At 36.1% G+C, this 19,850-nt stretch overlaps 2 protein-coding genes across 13 annotated transcripts in view; one reads left to right on the forward strand and one right to left on the reverse strand.

Moving 5' to 3' along the window:
- Nucleotides 1–16,693, reverse strand: part of LOC127809144 (uncharacterized) — a 42,802-nt gene extending 26,109 nt beyond the window's left edge. For 10 of the 12 annotated variants that reach the window (XR_008025079.1, XR_008025082.1, XR_008025080.1 and 7 more), the window contains exons 1-12: nt 16,289–16,693; nt 16,089–16,185; nt 12,308–14,538; nt 10,761–10,875; nt 9,608–10,468; nt 9,136–9,406; nt 8,568–9,064; nt 8,167–8,293; nt 3,508–3,632; nt 2,743–3,410; nt 2,523–2,640; nt 2,316–2,432 (exon numbers count right to left, since the gene is read on the reverse strand). Coding sequence is in view for 8 of the 12 variants with exons in the window: in XM_052347849.1 (XP_052203809.1) it covers nt 2,316–2,432; nt 2,523–2,640; nt 2,743–3,410; nt 3,508–3,632; nt 8,167–8,293; nt 8,568–9,064; nt 9,136–9,406; nt 9,608–10,468; nt 10,761–10,875; nt 12,308–14,538; nt 16,089–16,185; nt 16,289–16,572 (5,511 nt within the window). In the remaining 4 variants the exon portion in view is untranslated. The remainder of the gene's footprint in view (nt 1–2,315; nt 2,433–2,522; nt 2,641–2,742; nt 3,411–3,507; nt 3,633–8,166; nt 8,294–8,567; nt 9,065–9,135; nt 9,407–9,607; nt 10,469–10,760; nt 10,876–12,307; nt 14,539–16,088; nt 16,186–16,288) is intronic. The other 2 variants (XM_052347850.1, XM_052347855.1) reach the window with 2 other exon arrangements.
- Nucleotides 16,694–17,339: 646 nt separating this feature from the next.
- LOC127809146 (protein JINGUBANG-like) lies at nt 17,340–19,648 on the forward strand. Its single transcript, XM_052347856.1, has one exon. The coding sequence runs from the start codon at nt 18,047–18,049 to the stop codon at nt 19,334–19,336; it is 1,290 nt and encodes a 429-aa protein (XP_052203816.1). The 5' UTR covers nt 17,340–18,046; the 3' UTR covers nt 19,337–19,648.
- The last annotated feature ends 202 nt before the right edge of the window (nt 19,649–19,850 follow it).

Here is a 19,850-nt window from a genome sequence, read left to right on the forward strand (position 1 = left end):
AAACCAATATAATAAGACTATAGACAATTTCCCATCCAAAAGAACCCTTAGGAGCTCAAAATCCCCAGATGAGTAAAATAATGAGCAGAAACAAAAACAAAAACAAAATTGTCACACTGACAAATTCATGTCACATTTACAGAACCACCCAGGAAGAATTAGCATTAAGAATTCACATTCGTTGGAAAACTTCATATACATTGATGGGTTAACAGGTTAAGGTTTAGGGAGTAGTGAGAAATTGTCGATTTTGAATGTTGAGAAGCTTATCCAACAACAACAATCCAAGCCTTACTATACACTCCATATCATGGTTAAGGGTTTTCTATCCAGTTTTCTTTAGTGCTATACACTATAAACTGCATTAGTACCATTCCAACCTTATTATGTATAATTTCATTTCTTGTATGGTCACATACCTACCTTCACATCCTCATCTTCGACAAGATCATATTTTGCACATGTTGGTACTTGCATAACATTTTGACCCATACAAGGAAGGTAGTCTTATTGTCAATTAGCCATCTGATACATCTTCCCTGTGAGGTAGAGGGATTTTACCATCGCAAAAAATGTTAGATGTACTTCTATGCTTTAACCATCCTGCCTTGATTCAAGTTGTTCCTAAAACTCCTTACCTTCTCCCCCAAAATATTTCAAGAAGTACTTGCGCAATGAAAGTATTTCACAAAGTGCTGGTCTTTTTGACAGATCACACCAAAGACTAGTCCAGTGAGTGGGCAGGACTCACCCAATTTCAGCAATGATTGTCAAGCTGTGCTGAAAAAGAGGTCAGGTACACACTGACCTAAGACCAGCCCAGCTCAGTCAAAGCTATAGGCATATTATAGTTGTTGCATTTTTCTCGAGTCACGTGAAATAACTTGTACAGATTGACACATTGGAGATTAGAAAGCTTCACTGGTCATAAAAGCATGCTATGAAATTCAGAAACATACTGCCACCAAAGCACTGTCTAATTGCATTCATGCCACCATTATGCACTGTTTATTTGCACTTTTGAATGCTGTGGGGTGGACTACAGCCACAATCATGCAGTGTTTGTTAGCAAAAGAGACCTGCCCAAGGACTGTGAGTGGTTCTCAGCTCACTGTCAAGCCATGCTGAAAATCAGGTCAACCAAGGACCAGCCCCCTCACTGGGTGGGTCTTTGGTGTGATCTGACCAAAGGACTAGCACTTTCTGAAATACTTTCCGCAATATTTTTTGTAATACTTTGGGGGAGGCAAGGAGTTTTAGGAAAGACTCCCTTAATTCTAGGGGTAACATAATAATTTCCCTTTTCTTGAACAATTGAGCTGAAATATCTAAACTGTTCAGTCTTGGGAATAACTTGATTTTCCATTCGCACCATAACATCATCCACACTTGTATTTTTTGCTTTAACTTACATTCCATATATTCGGTTTTCAACCTACTCAACTTGAAACCTTGAAACTTTTAGATTCCAAGTGTTCATCCAAAATTCAGTTGAGAGACTTATCCACCTGACTTTTTTTAAAGTAAAGCCATTTAACTAAATAAAAATCCTGGCAGTGAATAGCAAATCTGAAAAATAAGATCAAAGTAGATGATTTCAGAAGATATTTTACATGAACTACATTTGCTACGGTGCATTATGTTTGAAACACTAGGATGAATTTATCTAGCTAATGTTATTAGACCATGCCTTTCTTGCAAGTCATGAAAAACCTGTCCAAGCCTCCTCCCCCGCCCCCCAGGGCCCGAAAGAAAAAAAAAAACATAACTAATAATAATATACTTAACAATGTGAATGATAATAAATCCCTTACTAGGATATCCATTATAATTTTCTTTAGACAGTGGTTTTCTGCAGTAAAGGAAATATAATTAGTGAAACTATGACTTCAAGTAGAGCAGAACAGACAAAGAATGACCCAAAGAAAAGGTTAATAGTATGATTCAGGTACAGGTACAGCATATTATCTACCACTGTCTACAAGTTAAAATCATGGTTCATTATGTATGGTTTATGATGTTCAAGCTTCAGTCTATCCCAACTAGTTTTGGTTTGAAGTTTTGCAAATTCTTTAAGAGGAGGATGATTAGGACTTGAAAGCTTGCATTATCATGAAATGGAAGCAACTTAATTGTGCACTCCTACAATAGAAACAGAGAATGTGGAAAACAGTGTTAAACTTATGCATGTACAGATGCAAGTACAAGCAGATAGACCCATAGCCATAAGATACAAGAACACAAGTATATGAACATGAGAAGGCAAACAGAAGGAAGTGTTCAAGATAAACCAGATATAGAAATAAGCATAGAACCTTGCAGCAGTTGACCAAAATTGTGGAAGTTTTTATTGCATACGGCCCAGCCAGATTCAACTTCCCAATCACAAAGAGAAATATGTCCAATGAAAGATCAGTTACTGAGATCCGAAACTGCCAATTTTTTCCATGAGGATTTGATAAAAACACATTAACAAATAACAATGTAATTGAATAAAATTAAACTGTTACAACACTCCTGACCTCTTTTATTCTAGAATAAATATGGACAGGCACGCTACGCAAATCAATTTCTGAGCCCTTAATCTGGAAACGAGAGCGATAAAACATACATAGTTCAACTGGGTGAATGAATTCTTTCCTGCAACATTAGAGAAACAAGGGGAAAACTGAAAAGTAGCTAAAATTTCAAATAGCAAGTCTAGTGGTGGATTTTTACTATTCAATACAGCAAAAAACTCACCATAAGTTGCATTGGGCATCAAAGTAGTATAGCACAAAACAAAATGTGCTTATAACCCTCAGTTTAGACCATAGAATTTGTACAATAAATTCAACTGTACTGATAGATGACTGCAGGAGGGGAAACATTTCCTTTGTATCTTGAAACTCATGGACAATGGTCAAAATGACTTTGTCAATCTTAACATTAATTTGAGGAAGATTTCCAGCTTTACCAGATTCTCTCTCTTCATTCACATCTGACTCCTGTCGCATGCTAGATCTGGAAACCTCCTCTGAGTAACTAGCCAGAGACAAACCATCAGGAGCTAGAGGAAAATCATGGAAGACTTTCCACTTAAAAGGATTTCCAACTCTGCTGACAAACTCGGGAACCCCATCAACAAAAGCAACACCGCAGTCAACCTTCTTGTTCACAAGGTAAAATGTATTCCTGGCTGAAAAATTGTAGAACTCCATCTCTTTATCATCATCATAGCTGTAAGACTTACAAGGAAGTATTCTCCAAAGTGAATGCCCACCCTCATCAATGGCAGAGATATCAACAAAACCAGATCCCGGAGCATAATTCAATCGCAATGCTTCCCCTGAATCACTCTTAGCATACAGTGAAATTAAGGAGAACCATAAAACTGAGGACTTCCATCTTTTTCTTTTCTGATACTTCACCTAACCACAAATTCAATCTGAGATCAGCAATATTATAACAATGGCCACTTTTCAAGAGTTTTATCATATGGTGGGAATGAGGTTTTTAATTCCATACCCTAAAAAGAGCCCTTTCTCTCACAAGAGAATAATGAACTGCACCAACCAAACTGTACTTGCAATCCAAACCTTCAACTGCCATATACATGTGCTGATTGACATCTTGGATTGCTACAATAGCCCCTAGACCAGTCATGAAAATTCTGTTAGATAACATTTGTTGTATATATTGGATATATATCGTGTTTATATATATAAATATGTGTATGTATATTTACATATACATATATGTTAAGTATATATATGTAAACACGCATATATAATAAGTATATGCACTATATATATGTATATATAATATGTACAAGCAATATAAAATACCTATACAGAAGTAGATACGCAATATATATAAAATACAACATTTACATATATGTAAAATATAAAATGCATGTATACATATAAATACACATATACATCCATATATACATATACATATATGCATTTATAGGTATATATATCTGTATATCTATATATATTTACATATATACATATTAGGATGGAGACTTGCACTTTAATAGAAACCTTGGTTCATTCCATTTTTTCTATTGTGTAAAAGGTTGGCCTCTTCACTAACTCAATGTGCAGAATGCATTTATACTAGCGATATATGTATATATACATATATATATCTGTATATATAGGTATATGTATATACAAATACGTGTATATTTATATGTATATGCATACATATATGTATGCATATTCATGTATATGTATATGTACACATTTGTACATTATATACATTTATATGTATGTATATACATCATATATACATGTATATACTTACAGGATATATATCCCATATATGTGCACATATCTATATATACGATATATATTTATATACATATATACACATATATAGTATGTATACACGTATGAATCTATGTGTATACATTACCTAAGTATACGTTCTACGCATATGTACATATGTTTATATATATATATATATATGTAAATATATATGTGCATGTATTATATATAGATATATGCACAAATTTATTTACATGTATATACCTATATGTATATAAAATACATATATATATGCATGTACAAATATAAATATAGGTATATATTCATATATGTACATTTAAATATACAAATATTCATATATGTACATCTATGCATATATATGTATATACATATACATATACATACATATGTATATATACATATACAAATATATATACCTATAAATACTATATGTATATATATTTACATACATATGCATATATATATACACAAATATATACATATGTATATATGTCTATGTGCATATATGTATGTATTTATATGTATATATATGCATATAAGATACATATATATATGTACATATATACATAAGTATATATGTAACGACCCATTAGAGGGCCCAGTATTTATTCAGGAATTATTTAATTAATTATTGAAGTATTGATTAAGAGATTTTGTCAATTAATTATTTAATGTGGCAATTTAGAGATTTTGAAGGAAAAGAATAGCATTTATCTCTTTTTAATATTAGAGTTAAAGGAATTTGCCAAGGTGGCAATTTAGATTTTTAATGGAGAGAATAGTATTTAAATAGCATTTAAATGACATTTATTTTGTGAAAATTAAATGCAAGGGCATGAAGGTAATTTTGGAGTTTTATTATTATTTGAGAGTTTTAATAATAATTTTTGTATTATTATTAATTAATTGAGATTATGTATTTAAAGGAGAATGAGAATCCATGTATGAAATGGATTTAGATTAAGAGTCTTCTAGTTCCAATAGGAGAAGGTTTTAAAAGTCTCTAAGTTCAATTGGGAGATGGATTCCAAGTTATAAAAGGAAAGAGATCTAGGACTTTATGTCTATATATAGAGCCCATTAGCTTAACTTTTCTTCACGCCGTGTAAAGAATAGAAAGGCCAAGAGATAGCAGAGGCTTGCTAGAGTCTTCAGGATCGCTCCAGGGTTTGATCAGAGAGTTCTATCAAGCAAGTATTCTTCCCGTAATCCCTTCCATTACAGGTTCATATCAGTTTTGATTTCAGATTATTCCAGTTCTTCGTTGTAGTTTTCAGATTTATATCAGTAAGCAGAGGCGTATATATATATATATATATGCGTATAACAGTGAAGTTATGAGTAAGTTCTATTACTCCTTATCTATTTTGGATTGCAAGTTCTATTAATCTTCATCCATTTTGGATTGGAAGTTATATTAATCTTCATCCATTTTGGATTGCAAGTTCTATTAATCCTTATCTATTTTGGATTGCAAGTTCCATGAATCCTTATCCATTTTGGATTGCAAGTTCCATTAATCCTTATTCATTTTGGATTGCAAGTTCAATTAGTTCTCATCCATTTTGGATTGCAAGTTCCATTAATCCTTATCCATTTTGGATTGCAAGTTCTATTAATCCTTATCTATTTGGATTGCAAGCTCTATTAATCCTGATCTATTTTGGATTGCAAGTTCCATTAATCCTGATCCATTTTGAATTGCAAGTTCTTTTACTCTAAGTTCTAATATTCGGATACCTTGTATCATATCCGAATGTATCTAAAGTTCTTCGAGTATGATATCCAGATGGTTTGTTTATACATCCGGAAAGGTCAAGATAATATCCGGATGTCTCGCCTGATATCCGGATGCCTCCCTCAAAAGTTAAATTTTCCATTCGAATAGTCCCCAGTTATATACGAATGCATCAGTGAGATATCCAGATGACCAGAATCATATCCGGATGTCCTAGTTCATATCTGAATACTTCCCAGCATATCCGAATAGCTTTTGTTTTGAATGTCAATATATCCGAATGAGCCTTCTTCATATCCGGATGTCTTTCATCATATCCAGATATCCTCCCTGATATCCCGATGACTTTTCCAGAAATCCAATTTAGCTTCCAGTGAGTCCTAATTCAAGTTTAATTCAATCAATATATTCAATACCTTCCAACATTAAATTCATAAGTCAGAACATGACAAGTTAATCATACCCATACCCTAAATCATAGTTCATTGAATCTTTGTATTCTAATATATAGATGAAGATCATATCATGTTCAGTATTATTATAACATGATCAGTATTATTATAACATGATCAGCATTATTTTGTGAAATTATGTGCATACATTTTGGTATGAGCATTGAGCATGACTTTATATGGAGCATTACATATCGTGTGCTAGCATTTATGTGAGCATTGCATTGCATTATGCGCGCCAGGCGGCTTGTCCGCGGGGATCCCATCAGTTTCAGTTTCAGCTCAGTTTATGAGTTGCTCGCCTGGTGGCAACTAGGGGGCTAGGGGCTTTGCCCACAGTATGTGCTTACAGTTTTTATGTATGCAGATTTCACTTCAGACAGGTATGTATTATCAGATTATGTGGACCTATGAGCCAAAGTTGCATACCTGCATTTAGTTTACAGTTTATGTGCATTACATTTTTATGAATGCAATCAGACAGTGATTATCCAGTACAAGTTCAGTCAACTATTTATCAGTATCGATATTCTTCGATTCAGCTTCAGTATTCTTTCCAGCTATTACTTGCTAAGCTTTTGTAGCTCACCTTGTACTCTTCACCCCTCCAAGTTCTAGCAGGGGAGTATCAGATGTGGGGCCTAGCATCAATATTCAGTAGTGTGTGCACGTGGAGCCGCTCAAGATAAAAGATGTCTGGGAGTCTGTTAAGTTTTATAGTGTTTTCTCAGTTTAGATCTATTTTATATTTCAGTTGAGGGATTGTCCCTCAGACAGAGTTTATGATTTTCAGTCTGTATTGATTCAGAGTTTTTATTCCAGTTGATTGAAATGTTTAGTCATGGTATCAGATTTCAGTTTATCAGCTAGGTTATTTTATTATCCCCAGTAGCACCTCTTCTCGGTTAGTTTTAGGAGAGGGGGTGTTACAATATACATGTGTATACTTATGGATCTATGTGTATACATTACATAAGTATACATTCTACACATATGTACGTACGTTTATATATACATAGATATGTAAATATATGAACATATACATACACACGTGTATATGTAAATATATGTGTGTGTACTATATATAGATATATGCACACATAGATATTTATGTATAAACATCTATCTATACTTGTGTACGTACATATGTAAGTGTATATATATATGATATATATTTATATAGATATAAATAAATACACATATATATAGTATGCATACAAATATGTATCTATGTGTATACATTACATCAGTTTATGTTCTACATATGTATGTACATTTATATATACGTAGATATGTAAATATATGTGCATATATTATATATAGATATATGCACACATACATATTTACATATAAACATCTATCTATACTTGTGTACGTACATTTGTAAATATATGTACACATATATGTAAATATATATAAGTTTATATATGTAGACAAACTTACAGTTATACATATGTACATGTATGTACATATAAATATTTTACATCTATGTACAATACATATATATTTGTATGCTTATGTATCTTGAGTCTACAATTCTTTTAGGTTCATTCGAAATTTTCTCTTTTTTGGCAAACAAAGGATTTGGGATTTCAAATCCCAAATGAATAGGCCAAACGACCTCATCCAAACATAATCTTAGGTTAATTTTCCTCATTTAGGAAGAATATACTGCAAAAGAAAGTTATTGGGTAAATACCATCAGGAACTGTCTCATTTACACTTCCATCAGATTCTTGGTCACTGGACCATCGTCTCTTTTTGACATTGCGAGAAGTCTCATGGCTGGAAACCCCAGACAAGGATTCAACAGTAGATAAAAGCATCTGATGTAAAAAGATCAAGTTAATCCAGGTGAATGATATAACATCAAAATGCTAAACAAGAGCATTTTCTTCTAGATAGAGTACAGCAAGCATTTGTGACATCAGACAACATGCATTAACCTATGCTTCAATTGCTTCAAAAGAATTTAAGGAAAACCCAAAATGGAAATGCTTCTGATGAGAACAGATATTGCAAAAGTCAGCATCACGTCCATTGTGTTTAAGCATTAAAAACCTCCAAGAAATGGAAAAACAGGATAAAAAAATGGCTCACCTCAATTTCAGGCAGAGAAATTGTTAACTCAAGGCCTGTAATAGAACAGCCACCAATCCAAACCTGATCTAGAAACTGAGGTCTGGCCTGCTCACCCAGCAGAGGCTTCTCAACTGCAACAGATGCAACTAACTGTTTCAAGATGTAGTTTTGACGACTTACATGCAGGACTCTGGACTCTGACTTATCCACAGGTGATTCCTTTCGCAAAGGATGAGGACCTGAGCTACTTAAGTTGTCAGAAACTAAGTGAATCCCATCTCTATGTTGAAATTCCACAGTGGGATCTCCATGCACAGTATGAGAGGATGAATCGATTAATATGGGAGAAGAAAAATGAGGAATTTGAATTTCATTCATTCGTTGTTCCACAATTCCATTAAGTGTTTGTGAAAGAATAGAGAAGCGTGAAAGATCGAATGATAGTCTTTTATGAGTATTTGCCAATTCAAGGTTCAAATGAAATTCAGTCTCGAATCCAAGTTCTTTAACTCCCCCTGCATAAAAGTAGAGACATTCAATCAAACTTGGCATATTTCTAACATATAGTGAGAATAGAGATAGTTACCAGATTCATCAGCAGCCACAATAAAAAGGGAAAATTGAGAGAGATCTACTCTAAGAACTTCCAACTTCCCCCATATCATTTGTTGAAGGATATTTTGTTCCCCTTGGCTTCGATGACCATCCTGTACAGCCATGTCTTCGCCTGTTTCTGTAGCCTTGTGATGTTCATATGATGCTAAAACATGTAAAAGATTTCTGATGAAAGAGAAGTATGAAGTAAAACATTCAACAAACATAGCCATTGCTGCTGTTTCGAAGAATACATAACCACCCTGTCAAAAAGCATTTTATTTCACTCCAATCACATATTTGATCTTGGGAAATTAATAATTAGAAATGGGATTTTAAAGAACTATAGCCAACCTAAGTGCTACAGTAACAAAAAGATGAAGTTAAAGACCAATCACATGAATAATGATACAACTGCAGCAACAAGAAGATTTTAAACATCAATCTGATTACAAAATTAGCACCTGAGTTTGGCAAGAAATCCTCTGAAATTTTCTCCCAATAGAAAGTGAGAACTTATGTTTAATTGATTTTTGATCTCCAAGCAAAAACTTCTTTACAAATAATCCTGCCACATAAATCTCACTGATTGTCGTGTTCATAACCAACAATTGATTAGAGGCTAGGGTAACCCTACTTGGAGGCAGACCCGATTTCTGACCAAGATAGGAACTCTGAGTGCTTGACTGTTCAGTATCACTTGCTGGAAAGGAATCCTCCACCTTGTATGAAATATTGCCAACAGAAGTAGAACATTCACCCTCACTTCCTAAATTTAAGTCATCTTGAAGGAACGCTAACCCCAAAGCAAATGCACAATGGGAAATAAATATTTCATACAAGCCACTCAGAGAATGCAGCAGACTTCTATACTGAGATTGATTGGAAGTTTCCCAAATATCACTTGAATCTCTGAAGATAACAGACCGAATTGTGGATAAATCCACAACAACTTCCACTTCCCATTCTTCAAAAGAGAAATCCAAAATTGATTCTTGTACGTATATCAAAATTCCATACTCAGGCAGGCCATGCAGGGCCAACTTTTTGCTAGTTACACTGTCAAAGGTTGTAACATGATTAGCCATATTTTTTTTTTTCCTGGAATTCTGGAGGACCATATCCATTGAACCAAGTTCAAATGTGCCCTTAACAAGAAGAAGAGGCCTTGTTGAGGTCAAGGGTACCCTTTTTGTCCTTGTTGCTATGCTCTCAGAATCATCGTACACCTTTCCTTGTGCGACCAATTCTTGAAAGCTTACACCACCATATGATTCAAAACCAGAATTAACACACAACACGGCAGAGAACAACTGAACAAGCACCTGGTGTAAAGAAAATTAGTCACTCTTACGTATAAAACAAAATTTAGGGAAAAAGAAAAACAAAACAAAAAAGGAAAAAATTACATAAACACCTCATAACATTTAAAGTGAAAACATCCTGCCTGGAAGTTTTAGAAGTAACATCCCCCTCCACAACAGCTCATAAGAAGCAAGTGAAAAGGAAACAGCAAAGAAAAAGAAGAGAGACAATGAAGAAAGAGATGTTCGTCAAGCTTTTTAGAAGAAACACTGGAACAATGAAATCTAACAGCAACAAAAATAACACAACCACCTTAACGTAAACAAACAATTCATCCATACATAACAAGGCAGTAAGTCCTGCAGCTGCACCATGCAAAGCTGCTGAGAATGCCATCATTTCTGTGCTAAATGAACAAACATCCTCCCTGCCACATATATAAAGTATTCACATATCAGAGGGATACACAAGAAGTTGTACAAAACAGAAATAAAAGGAAATATGCATAACAATCTGTAAATTGTGCAATGCCTATACAAGGTTCAACAAGCATACTGAAAAGGAAAAAAAGTCCTCATTCAAACAACAAAAGAGCTGAAGATACCATCCAGTCCTCCACCTAGATGATCTTGAAGGCCAAAACCATAGGTGCAAGAAAATGTGAACTTGGACGTTGGAAAATACTCTATGTTAGCATTAAACAGGCTAAACTTTGACTAAAACACTAAGTTACCATCAAAAATTCAAAAAAATAAAAAAAAAAGAAAAAGAAAAAAGAGAATTAGGAAGACATTTCAGTGAGTCCTTGCACTAAGGGTATAGTATATATGGTAGCTTAACTTCCGAAATCAATACGATACATATAGTTCAGCCAACCATACCTAATCCATAATGACCTTGCAAATTCATGATGAATCTGAGTCTAGTCTAGCACGATATGGAATGTCTATAACAAGCGAAGCCCACGTAAGCTATGCCTTTGAACTTTTCTCTGTGTGTGTGTGGATATATGAATTTCTGGAATAAAGAATAAAACATTAACAAGAAAATGCATTATAAAGGTTTGAATCATGTATCAATTACGTGCTAAAGAAGTTGAAAAAAGAACATGTAAAAGCTTAGGTAACATGATGCAAAGAGTTAGTGAGAAAAAAGGATTGAGTAGTAGCAAGCTTAAAATTGTAGGCTTCATCTCCCAACGTGAAAAAGATTGTGAGATTTTATCAAACACCACAAAATGGATCCATATCCTGGGGCCACATCTCTGTCATATATCACTTAGGACTAAACTTCAATTCACAGTTTCAAAGCTTCATAATATTTGAAAGCCTCATTGGAACTTTCAGCGGCTGTTTAGTTGTGAACAACAGTCCCAGTTTTGTGGAAAACTACTCAACAGAAAATGGAAAATTAATAAATTTATACAAATACAAAAATTGAGCAAATAGAAAATGAAGATTTGGAAAACGCAGTTCTCAAGAATTATTTTGAACTTGGAAAACCCCTAAAATAAGTTTTCTAAATTTTCCTTACAAATTTGGGGATTTTAAGAACAGATTTGTCTACCAATCATCTTCATCTCTTTCTCTAACACATGTTTCCCAAATCTTTCTATCTTTTGAACATATGTTCCAATTTTTTAGATTGGAAATTAGTTTATTGTACTTCTAACATTTGAATGCATTTTTCAATTTTTCTATTGAAAATGAAAACTAGAGATTTTATAGAAAATTGGAGATAGAAAACTGAAAGTAATTTTACAGACCAACCAAGAAATAGCAAAGTCAGGAAAAATACTGCATCTGGAGGCCCTAAAACTTCTAAATCAAAAAGTGAAAGCAAAAAGGCTAAATCCCTACCTCAAAGATGAAAACTTGACAGTTACCGGATGTAGCATAATAATTTGATCCTGCTGGTTGACTGTTGTGTCATCAATGTAAGCCTTTAAACCATTAAACTTTAGGTAAGTACCAAGTGAAGTTTTTCCATGACATGTGTATGTTTCCTTATTTGACTCAGGAATGTTAATTACTCGTGGCTCCTTAAACTTAAGCCATTCTTCTCTTGCATCATCCAATCCTTCCCACTCACTGGATGCCACAAAATCAGTTGGCAGAACAGAAAATTCAATGTTGTGAATATCAAGTGCAAGGTGAATATCATCCTGCCTAGTGATATCACTTCCATTTGTATGCTCACTATGGAAGCCTTCCTTTCCCAATGGCATCTGTATTAGAGGGCCAGCAATGAAGACTGCAATTTGAATATGTTTCTGTGGGAGTATTTTAAGCATTGTCTTCTCCATTTCACCAACATATGAATTGCATCTGCTATCCCAACTGATGGCTGACGGGGGCTCATGATATGTCACTTGAATAGGCAAAGCAACCTTTGCTCTTCCACTGTTGGAAGTCCAACAAAGAGCATCTTGAATCTGTCTAAGAAGTAGAGCAGTTAACCGTATTGTTTGATAATCCAAGACAAAGTTTAATTTTCCCACCATCAAACTGCATTTCCAAAACCCAGAGTTCAAATTTTTGCTGCTTTGATCTGTTACAGAACTTATAATTTCACAAAGAACCCACGGGTTTCCCAAATGCCCTATTCCACTCCCTTCAAATTTTGAAAAAGACTTTTTCCAATTTAATCCTATTTCACCAAAATGTCTCCTCAAAAACATGGAAGTTCCTCTAGTTTCAGTAGTAGTTGTTTCTGTTGCATTACTTTCCGGAAAATAAAACATTTCTGCAGGCTCAACCCATATAATGTTCCTGAAACTGTTAGGTTTCTTTTTCAAGTGTCTTCCCAGGTGATTACTGCCCTTCTTTGAGCCATCTTTACTAGGAGATGAGCATGTCATCTTCAAGTTCCCACATGAAAAGGAAAAAGACCGTTGGAAAAGGTTATCTGAGGATGTCAAAAACAACCAATCAATTGAAATGCAAAGTGAAAGTAAATTCTGTGATATGCTCCCAACAGCTGAGCTTGGATCCCCACCAACAAGAGACTGAACCTTATTCACTGGGAAAGTAACAACTGAAATCATTCCTATGCTTAAACTGAAGCAACTTTGCACACAGGAGTTTTCAGAAACAGTTCCAATCCGTCCATCAATTTGACCATGGTCATTGCAATATATTTGCAAAAGTAAGTGAATTGATGATTTTATTATTCTGTGTATAACACTCCAAATAAGTTCTAGGAGTACAAGGAGCCTTCTAAGGAATTTGAAGAATATACTGACTCGTGATTTTTCATGATGATCCTTTGCATGTTGATCACTCCGTGCTGCTCTGTGACGGGCTATTCGCCTTGCCCGTGCAGTACTTTCAGCAGGCAGCTGCTTCTCAATTTCAGAGACATTCCTCCATTGCTTTCTAAAAGGCAGTGAAAATCTTTCATCCTGAGATATCTTAACAGCAGACTTTTTCATAACATTGTCTGCAGGATATCCAACTAACACAAGCAGATTCTCATAAGCATTGACATACTGAAGCCACAGACAGACAATACCAACCAATTTCAGAAATGAGAATCTAGGAGCAGAAATCAGAGAACTAATTCTGCTTGAAGCTATGCTCCATAGGTGCCTACCATTTCTAGGAGAATCGGGTTGATTGGATGAGAGTGTATAAATTGCTAAAATAATAGAAAACTCTGCTGGAGAAATGGAAAACCTTAATTCTGGGACATTAAGATTGAAGTCCACAAGCTCAAGATCTTTCAATTTGATGCGAGTGAATATATCTGTTGAATGTAAAGGACAGCTGATGTGATCTCTTCTCCTCAAGCCAACCTCAAAACCCTTCATATCAAAACTGAAATAGTTCACTTGCAAAGGAGTAAAAAGTGAACAGATCAGCACTCTCAAAAGACTCCCATGCTCAGTACGCAGAGATTCTACATGAAGCTCCTTTATATCATATGCACATCCAATGGAATCATTTGAGCTGGGAAACTGCACTTGCAGATGAATGCCATGCATCTGCAACTGACAACAATTAAGTATAACACCAAGGAGAGAAGTCTTCTGATTTCTAGAGGAAATGGTGTCTGATAACTTTTGCATAACTTCGTGCAAAACGGTACCCTGAAATCCATGAAAGTGTCTGTGACTACCATCACATTCTATGGTCCAGCAAAACCAAGCATGTCAAAAAAAGCCTGAGTAAAGTTGAAAACAAGAATCCTAGTGCTGGCTGTAATAAGATCTGTCAATCACTTAGGCTACAGATATAAACATATCATAAGACCAAAAAACAGATACCATGATTTGCTTTTCCAACTTATGGACATATGATGGCATGCTCAAGATTAGTGCTAGTGAACTCAATACTATTATTGGTAGAGAATGAATGTCTCAATACTTCCAAATCTTGTGTTAACAAAAATTATGGTTATTTTTTGAAAGGCCATAGGCGATTATTCTGACTCCAGCAGTCTTCCAGGTTTTAATGACACATCACCATGACTGCCAGGGCTCAAAACCGCATTGTAGGGTTTTGGAAAACAGCCCAGTTTTATCAAAATTATTTCTAAGAAAAGACAATTTCCAAATCCAGAAGTTCTGTTAAACCCACAGTTCCAAACCAAGAATTCATGAGTGCAGCTTGAATTCAAGTATATGCTGAATTCTAAGTTACTGAAATAAACTGCTATGGGAGAAATTACTTGTCAAAAAATTGCTATTGGTGAAACCCAAGTAGAACGCATGTATGCTCTGGATTTGTTAGAATCAACCATTGATGTTGATGGAAAAAAGGTAAAAAAGAAAAAATTCACATTGTAGCATTTCTCCTAATCTTCCCTCCCCACCTCCCTCCCTCCCTCTGTTAATATTTCTAATCAAACTCAGCTTCCACCAAAACAAAGAAAGCCTAAATGAACTATGTTGAAGGTTTGCCTCGAGTAGATAGTCTAATGTTCGGTGGAAATAGAAAGTGTTAAGTGTCCTCTTCAGATAGGCTGTTTTGGGTCGCAATTGTAATTTGTTATTAAGTTGAGGGGTAAACCAATAATATCAGTCCTGGTTAGTTATAGAGATGTCCACCACTTATTCTATAAATAAGGGGCAAGGGATAGACACTTAGACACGATTCTTACCGTAAGTACATTCTGTGCAATTGAGAGGAAAGGCTAGATACTGTAAATTATGTTAGTCTTTGTAATCTCAGGTGAAGCGGAAAGTTTGTACTTGTTGGGTAAGGCTGTATTGATCATTCTGAAATAAAGAAACTGCTCTCGGTGGGAGGTCTTAAGGCTGGATGTAGGTTCACTCCAAGAGTGAACTAAACCAGGATAAATCTGGTGTTCTTGATCGGTTTGCATTTCTGCTCCTATTCATTTCAATTCTATATTCTGTTGTTTACATTTTGTTTTGTTACAATCAATCCGTGAGAGTGTGTGTGGCTGTGAGACGCTTTAATTCCGCCTAAATTTCAATTCCAGTGGTTCCTAGATTAACAAACCAAAAGCCAGCCAAGATGAACTAGTTGGCTGATGTCGAAACCATGGTTATCTCATAATTTTCATAGAAGTTTGGAGCTTGAGTAGGCATGAGTGCGCATATATCATATGTCAAACACCGACTTGCTTCTTCGGGTTTTCTCACTAAAAAACACAGCAATCAAGGACGGGTACCTCGGGATCAAGTTCTGCAAGAATCTTCTTCCTTTCCTCCAGAGCCGTATCAACCGATTTCCGCTTCGCTATCAAACCTCTCTCCTGCTCAAATTCCCTTCAAGAAAAAATATGAAAAATGAACCCCAACGGTATGTAACTAAATAAAATTACCGTATATATAACACAATTTGACATATAAAAATATCTATACACTGTACCCGAGTGATAGAGTGACATGGACGCCGTGAATTTCGAGTACGAAGGTGGGGGCAGACCAGTAGGATACTCGAAAACTCAAGCGTTCGACAGTAACGTCGTTGAAAGACCAGCGACTGGACTCGTCGAATAGGTGTCGATTGAGAACCAGAGTGTCGAAGCGGAGGTTCTTGGCGAGTCCGACAGCGGTTATTAACCCAAGTTCGAGTTCCAATTCCGGTTCTTGTTGCAGCCATGGACGCAACAGAGACGCTAGCCTCCGTTTAATCGATTCTTTGAAGAACATGACCGCCGGCGGTTAGTAAAACGACGGTGATTGTAAGCTGGATTGCTCCATTGACGGGGTAACGAGAGGAGAGTAGAAGAAGAGAGGGTTTTCCAAACGGCGGTTAGTTACGGTGACGACCGACGAGTTGCTAAATTGATTTATTATCTTAAAATAGATTGGTATTTAGTTACTTGCTTCCATTACGTAAATTCATAATTTTTTATTTTTTACATTTTAATCAAAAAACTAAAATGAAAATAAAAAATAAAAAATTGTAAACCATGGCAGTCCTTAGCTCTTTGTACCCTTAACTTAAATTTGTGATTTATAATTTTTAATACTAAATTCGAATTTAAAATCACAATGAAGTCGTAAATTTAGATGATATAAATCGAAAGAAAATGTTATTTATACAAAAATATTATTACAGAATGCTTTATATGGGTGATATATTATAATATATCACGATATTTTAACATCAAATTATCGCTATATATGTTCATCCCTTTCTCCATTTCCCCCCTTCCATCACTATTGCAATCGTCCACCCACCGTCGTTCTTTGCCTCAGCTGCCTCACTTGCTCTCGTCGTCACCTCGTCTCGTTGTCTCTGTCACCTCACCGTTGTCGCCTCCTCTCGTCTTGCCGTTGGGGTCGTATGGTATAAGAGGGAGAGTGAGAGAGAGATGGTATTGCAAGGACAAAATGGATATTTCATTACCTTGTAAATGATTCTATAATTCTCCTTCTGTACAAATAACATGACCCTAAATTGAATAGGGACAACGAAGAGGTAATGTTAGATGAAGGAAAGTAATAATAATTGATGAAATAACTGTAAACAACAGACCCAGACCCATGATCCAAAAATTATTTACAATATATATATATAGTTGTATAATAATTTGTACAGCTCTCCTCTTGCTGCTGCCTCCTTGTAGACCGACGGCTGACCGCATAGCGCTCATCCAGCCGGATACACCAACCACATTTGCCAAAAAGCTAGCTAGCTAATTAGGCTCCTCCTCCTCCTCTGGACACCCTGTTCCCTCTCCCTTTCACTATCTTCAGATCTCTAGCTAGCTAATTATATATATACTATTTTGTACGCGAAAGCTTTTTGATTCTTTTATCAATCTCTTTCTCGTTCTCTTCCCTTTCCCCGTAGATAACTGATTCTTTAATCAGCCTCTCTCATGGCGTCTGCATGCCTTGTCCCTCTCCAAATCCAATTGTACGTGGTTTAATTATCATTTATCCATGTACTTTCGATCGATCGGCTTTCTTATTCTTAAGAACTGGGTTTCCTCTTTATTCTTAATTTCTTTATCTCAATATATCGATCGTATAAAGCTTGTTTCTTTTTACAGCAACATCGATCTAATTCCTTAATTTAATTAGTTTGCAGCAAGCTTTTCTTTTTTGTTTATATATATATACCTATATACAGCACGAGGGAAGGGATCGAGTATATAGTTAGATAGCTAGGAGGATGAGAAACTCGAGAAGAGGCAAAATGGTTACAGAAACCAACAGGAGTAGTACTTCACAGCAACAGAATAGCGCCGAAGAACTCTCCTTTTCTTTTGGCGATTCATCCGAAGCCATCATCCCTATCCCTTGTAATATTCTCGATGCATCGCCTGATCGGCTACTTAAGGGCGACAGCCCTTCAATGTCAAAGTCTCCGTGGTCTTCTCATGTAGCTGATCAGGTGCAGTCCAATGATTGTTCTTACACAGGCCTAATGGGTTCTCTTGTCCGCGAAGAAGGCCACGTTTATTCACTGGCTACTTCTGGCGATTTGCTCTACACAGGATCCGATAGCAAGAACATCCGGGTATGGAAGAACCAGAAGGAATTTTCGGGCTTCAAATCCAACAGTGGGCTGGTTAAAGCCATTGTTATTTCAGGCGAGAGGATCTTTACGGGCCATCAAGACGGGAAGATCCGACTCTGGAAGGTCTGTGCGAAGAACCCGAGCCTTCACAAGCGGGTCGGGACTTTACCCACCTTGAAGGCCTTCATCAAGAGCTCCATCAACCCCAACAATTACGTCGAAGTGAGGAGGAACCGCAACGCCGTGTGGATAAAACATTTCGATGCCATTTCGTGTCTCAGCTTGAACGAAGACGAGACCCTTCTCTACTCCGCTTCCTGGGACAAAACCATGAAGGTTTGGAGTTTGCCCAACTCCAAGTGCTTGGAGTCGATCTATGTTCACGACGATGCAGTTAACGCCGTTGTTGCTGGCTTCGATGGCTTAGTCTTTACAGGCTCTGCGGATGGCAGCGTCAAAGTATGGCGAAGAGAGTGGCAAGGAAAGGGAACCAAACACTTCTTTTCGCAAAATTTGTTGAAGCAAGACTCCGCTGTGACGGCTTTGACAGTTGACCCGTCGGCCAGGTTTCTTTACTGTGGCTCGTCGGACGGCCTTGTTAACTTCTGGGAACGTCGGAAATTTCTCTCGCACGGCGGCCACTTGAGGGGCCACAAGCTTGCTGTTCTATGCTTGGCTACGGCTGGTAACTTGGTGTTCAGTGGATCGGCTGATACGAAAATATGCGTGTGGAGTAGAGAGCCGGAGGGCGGCCACATCTGCTTGTCTGTGTTCACAGGGCACAGTGGGCCGGTTAAGTGTTTGGCTGTTGAAGAAGATCAAGGAGCAGCAGCGGGTAGCAATGGGGCTTGCATCCTGTACAGTGGCAGCCTCGATAAGTCAGTGAAGATATGGCGAGTGTCACCAAGAATGAAAGAGATGCACCCACAACAACAACAGTAAAGTAATGGGAGGATGAATTGAAGATAAATTAAGAACTCTGCATGCAATTGCACGACCCGTTTGATACCTCTGCTATTCCTATACGCTGGGTGCCTCTTTGACACCTCTGTACATGTCCACACACACACACACACACATATATATATAAATATGATGACAAATGAAATAACTAAGATTTAGATGAGTCATATATATAGCTAGAGTGCACGTAATTAACATATATAACAGTAAAAAACATATTTACTGTAACATATTTACCTTTTGATCAAAAAAACATATATAACAGTAAAAAGGAAAGCCATCAATGTTGGTTCGTAGTTCTCTCCGTTCATGTATATATATGAATAGATTGTAAATTACGCTTTTTAATTAATTTGCAAAGGATTTTTGAGTTAATGCTAAGAGTGAAAGCGAAGGCAAGGCAAGCGCAAGTGTATGGCAGGCAGAGGCTATGGGATTTGAAAGCTCACAAAGCCTTGTTTTATTATATATATATATATATATACGTACTATA

This window comes from Diospyros lotus, chromosome 9 (assembly GCF_014633365.1).
Source record: "Diospyros lotus cultivar Yz01 chromosome 9, ASM1463336v1, whole genome shotgun sequence".
NCBI lineage: Eukaryota > Viridiplantae > Streptophyta > Magnoliopsida > Ericales > Ebenaceae > Diospyros > Diospyros lotus.

Coding starts and splice junctions, on each gene's coding strand:
- LOC127809146 (XM_052347856.1), top strand. CDS start 18,047: ATGAGAAACTCGAGAAGAGGCAAAATGGTTACAGAAACCAACAGGAGT.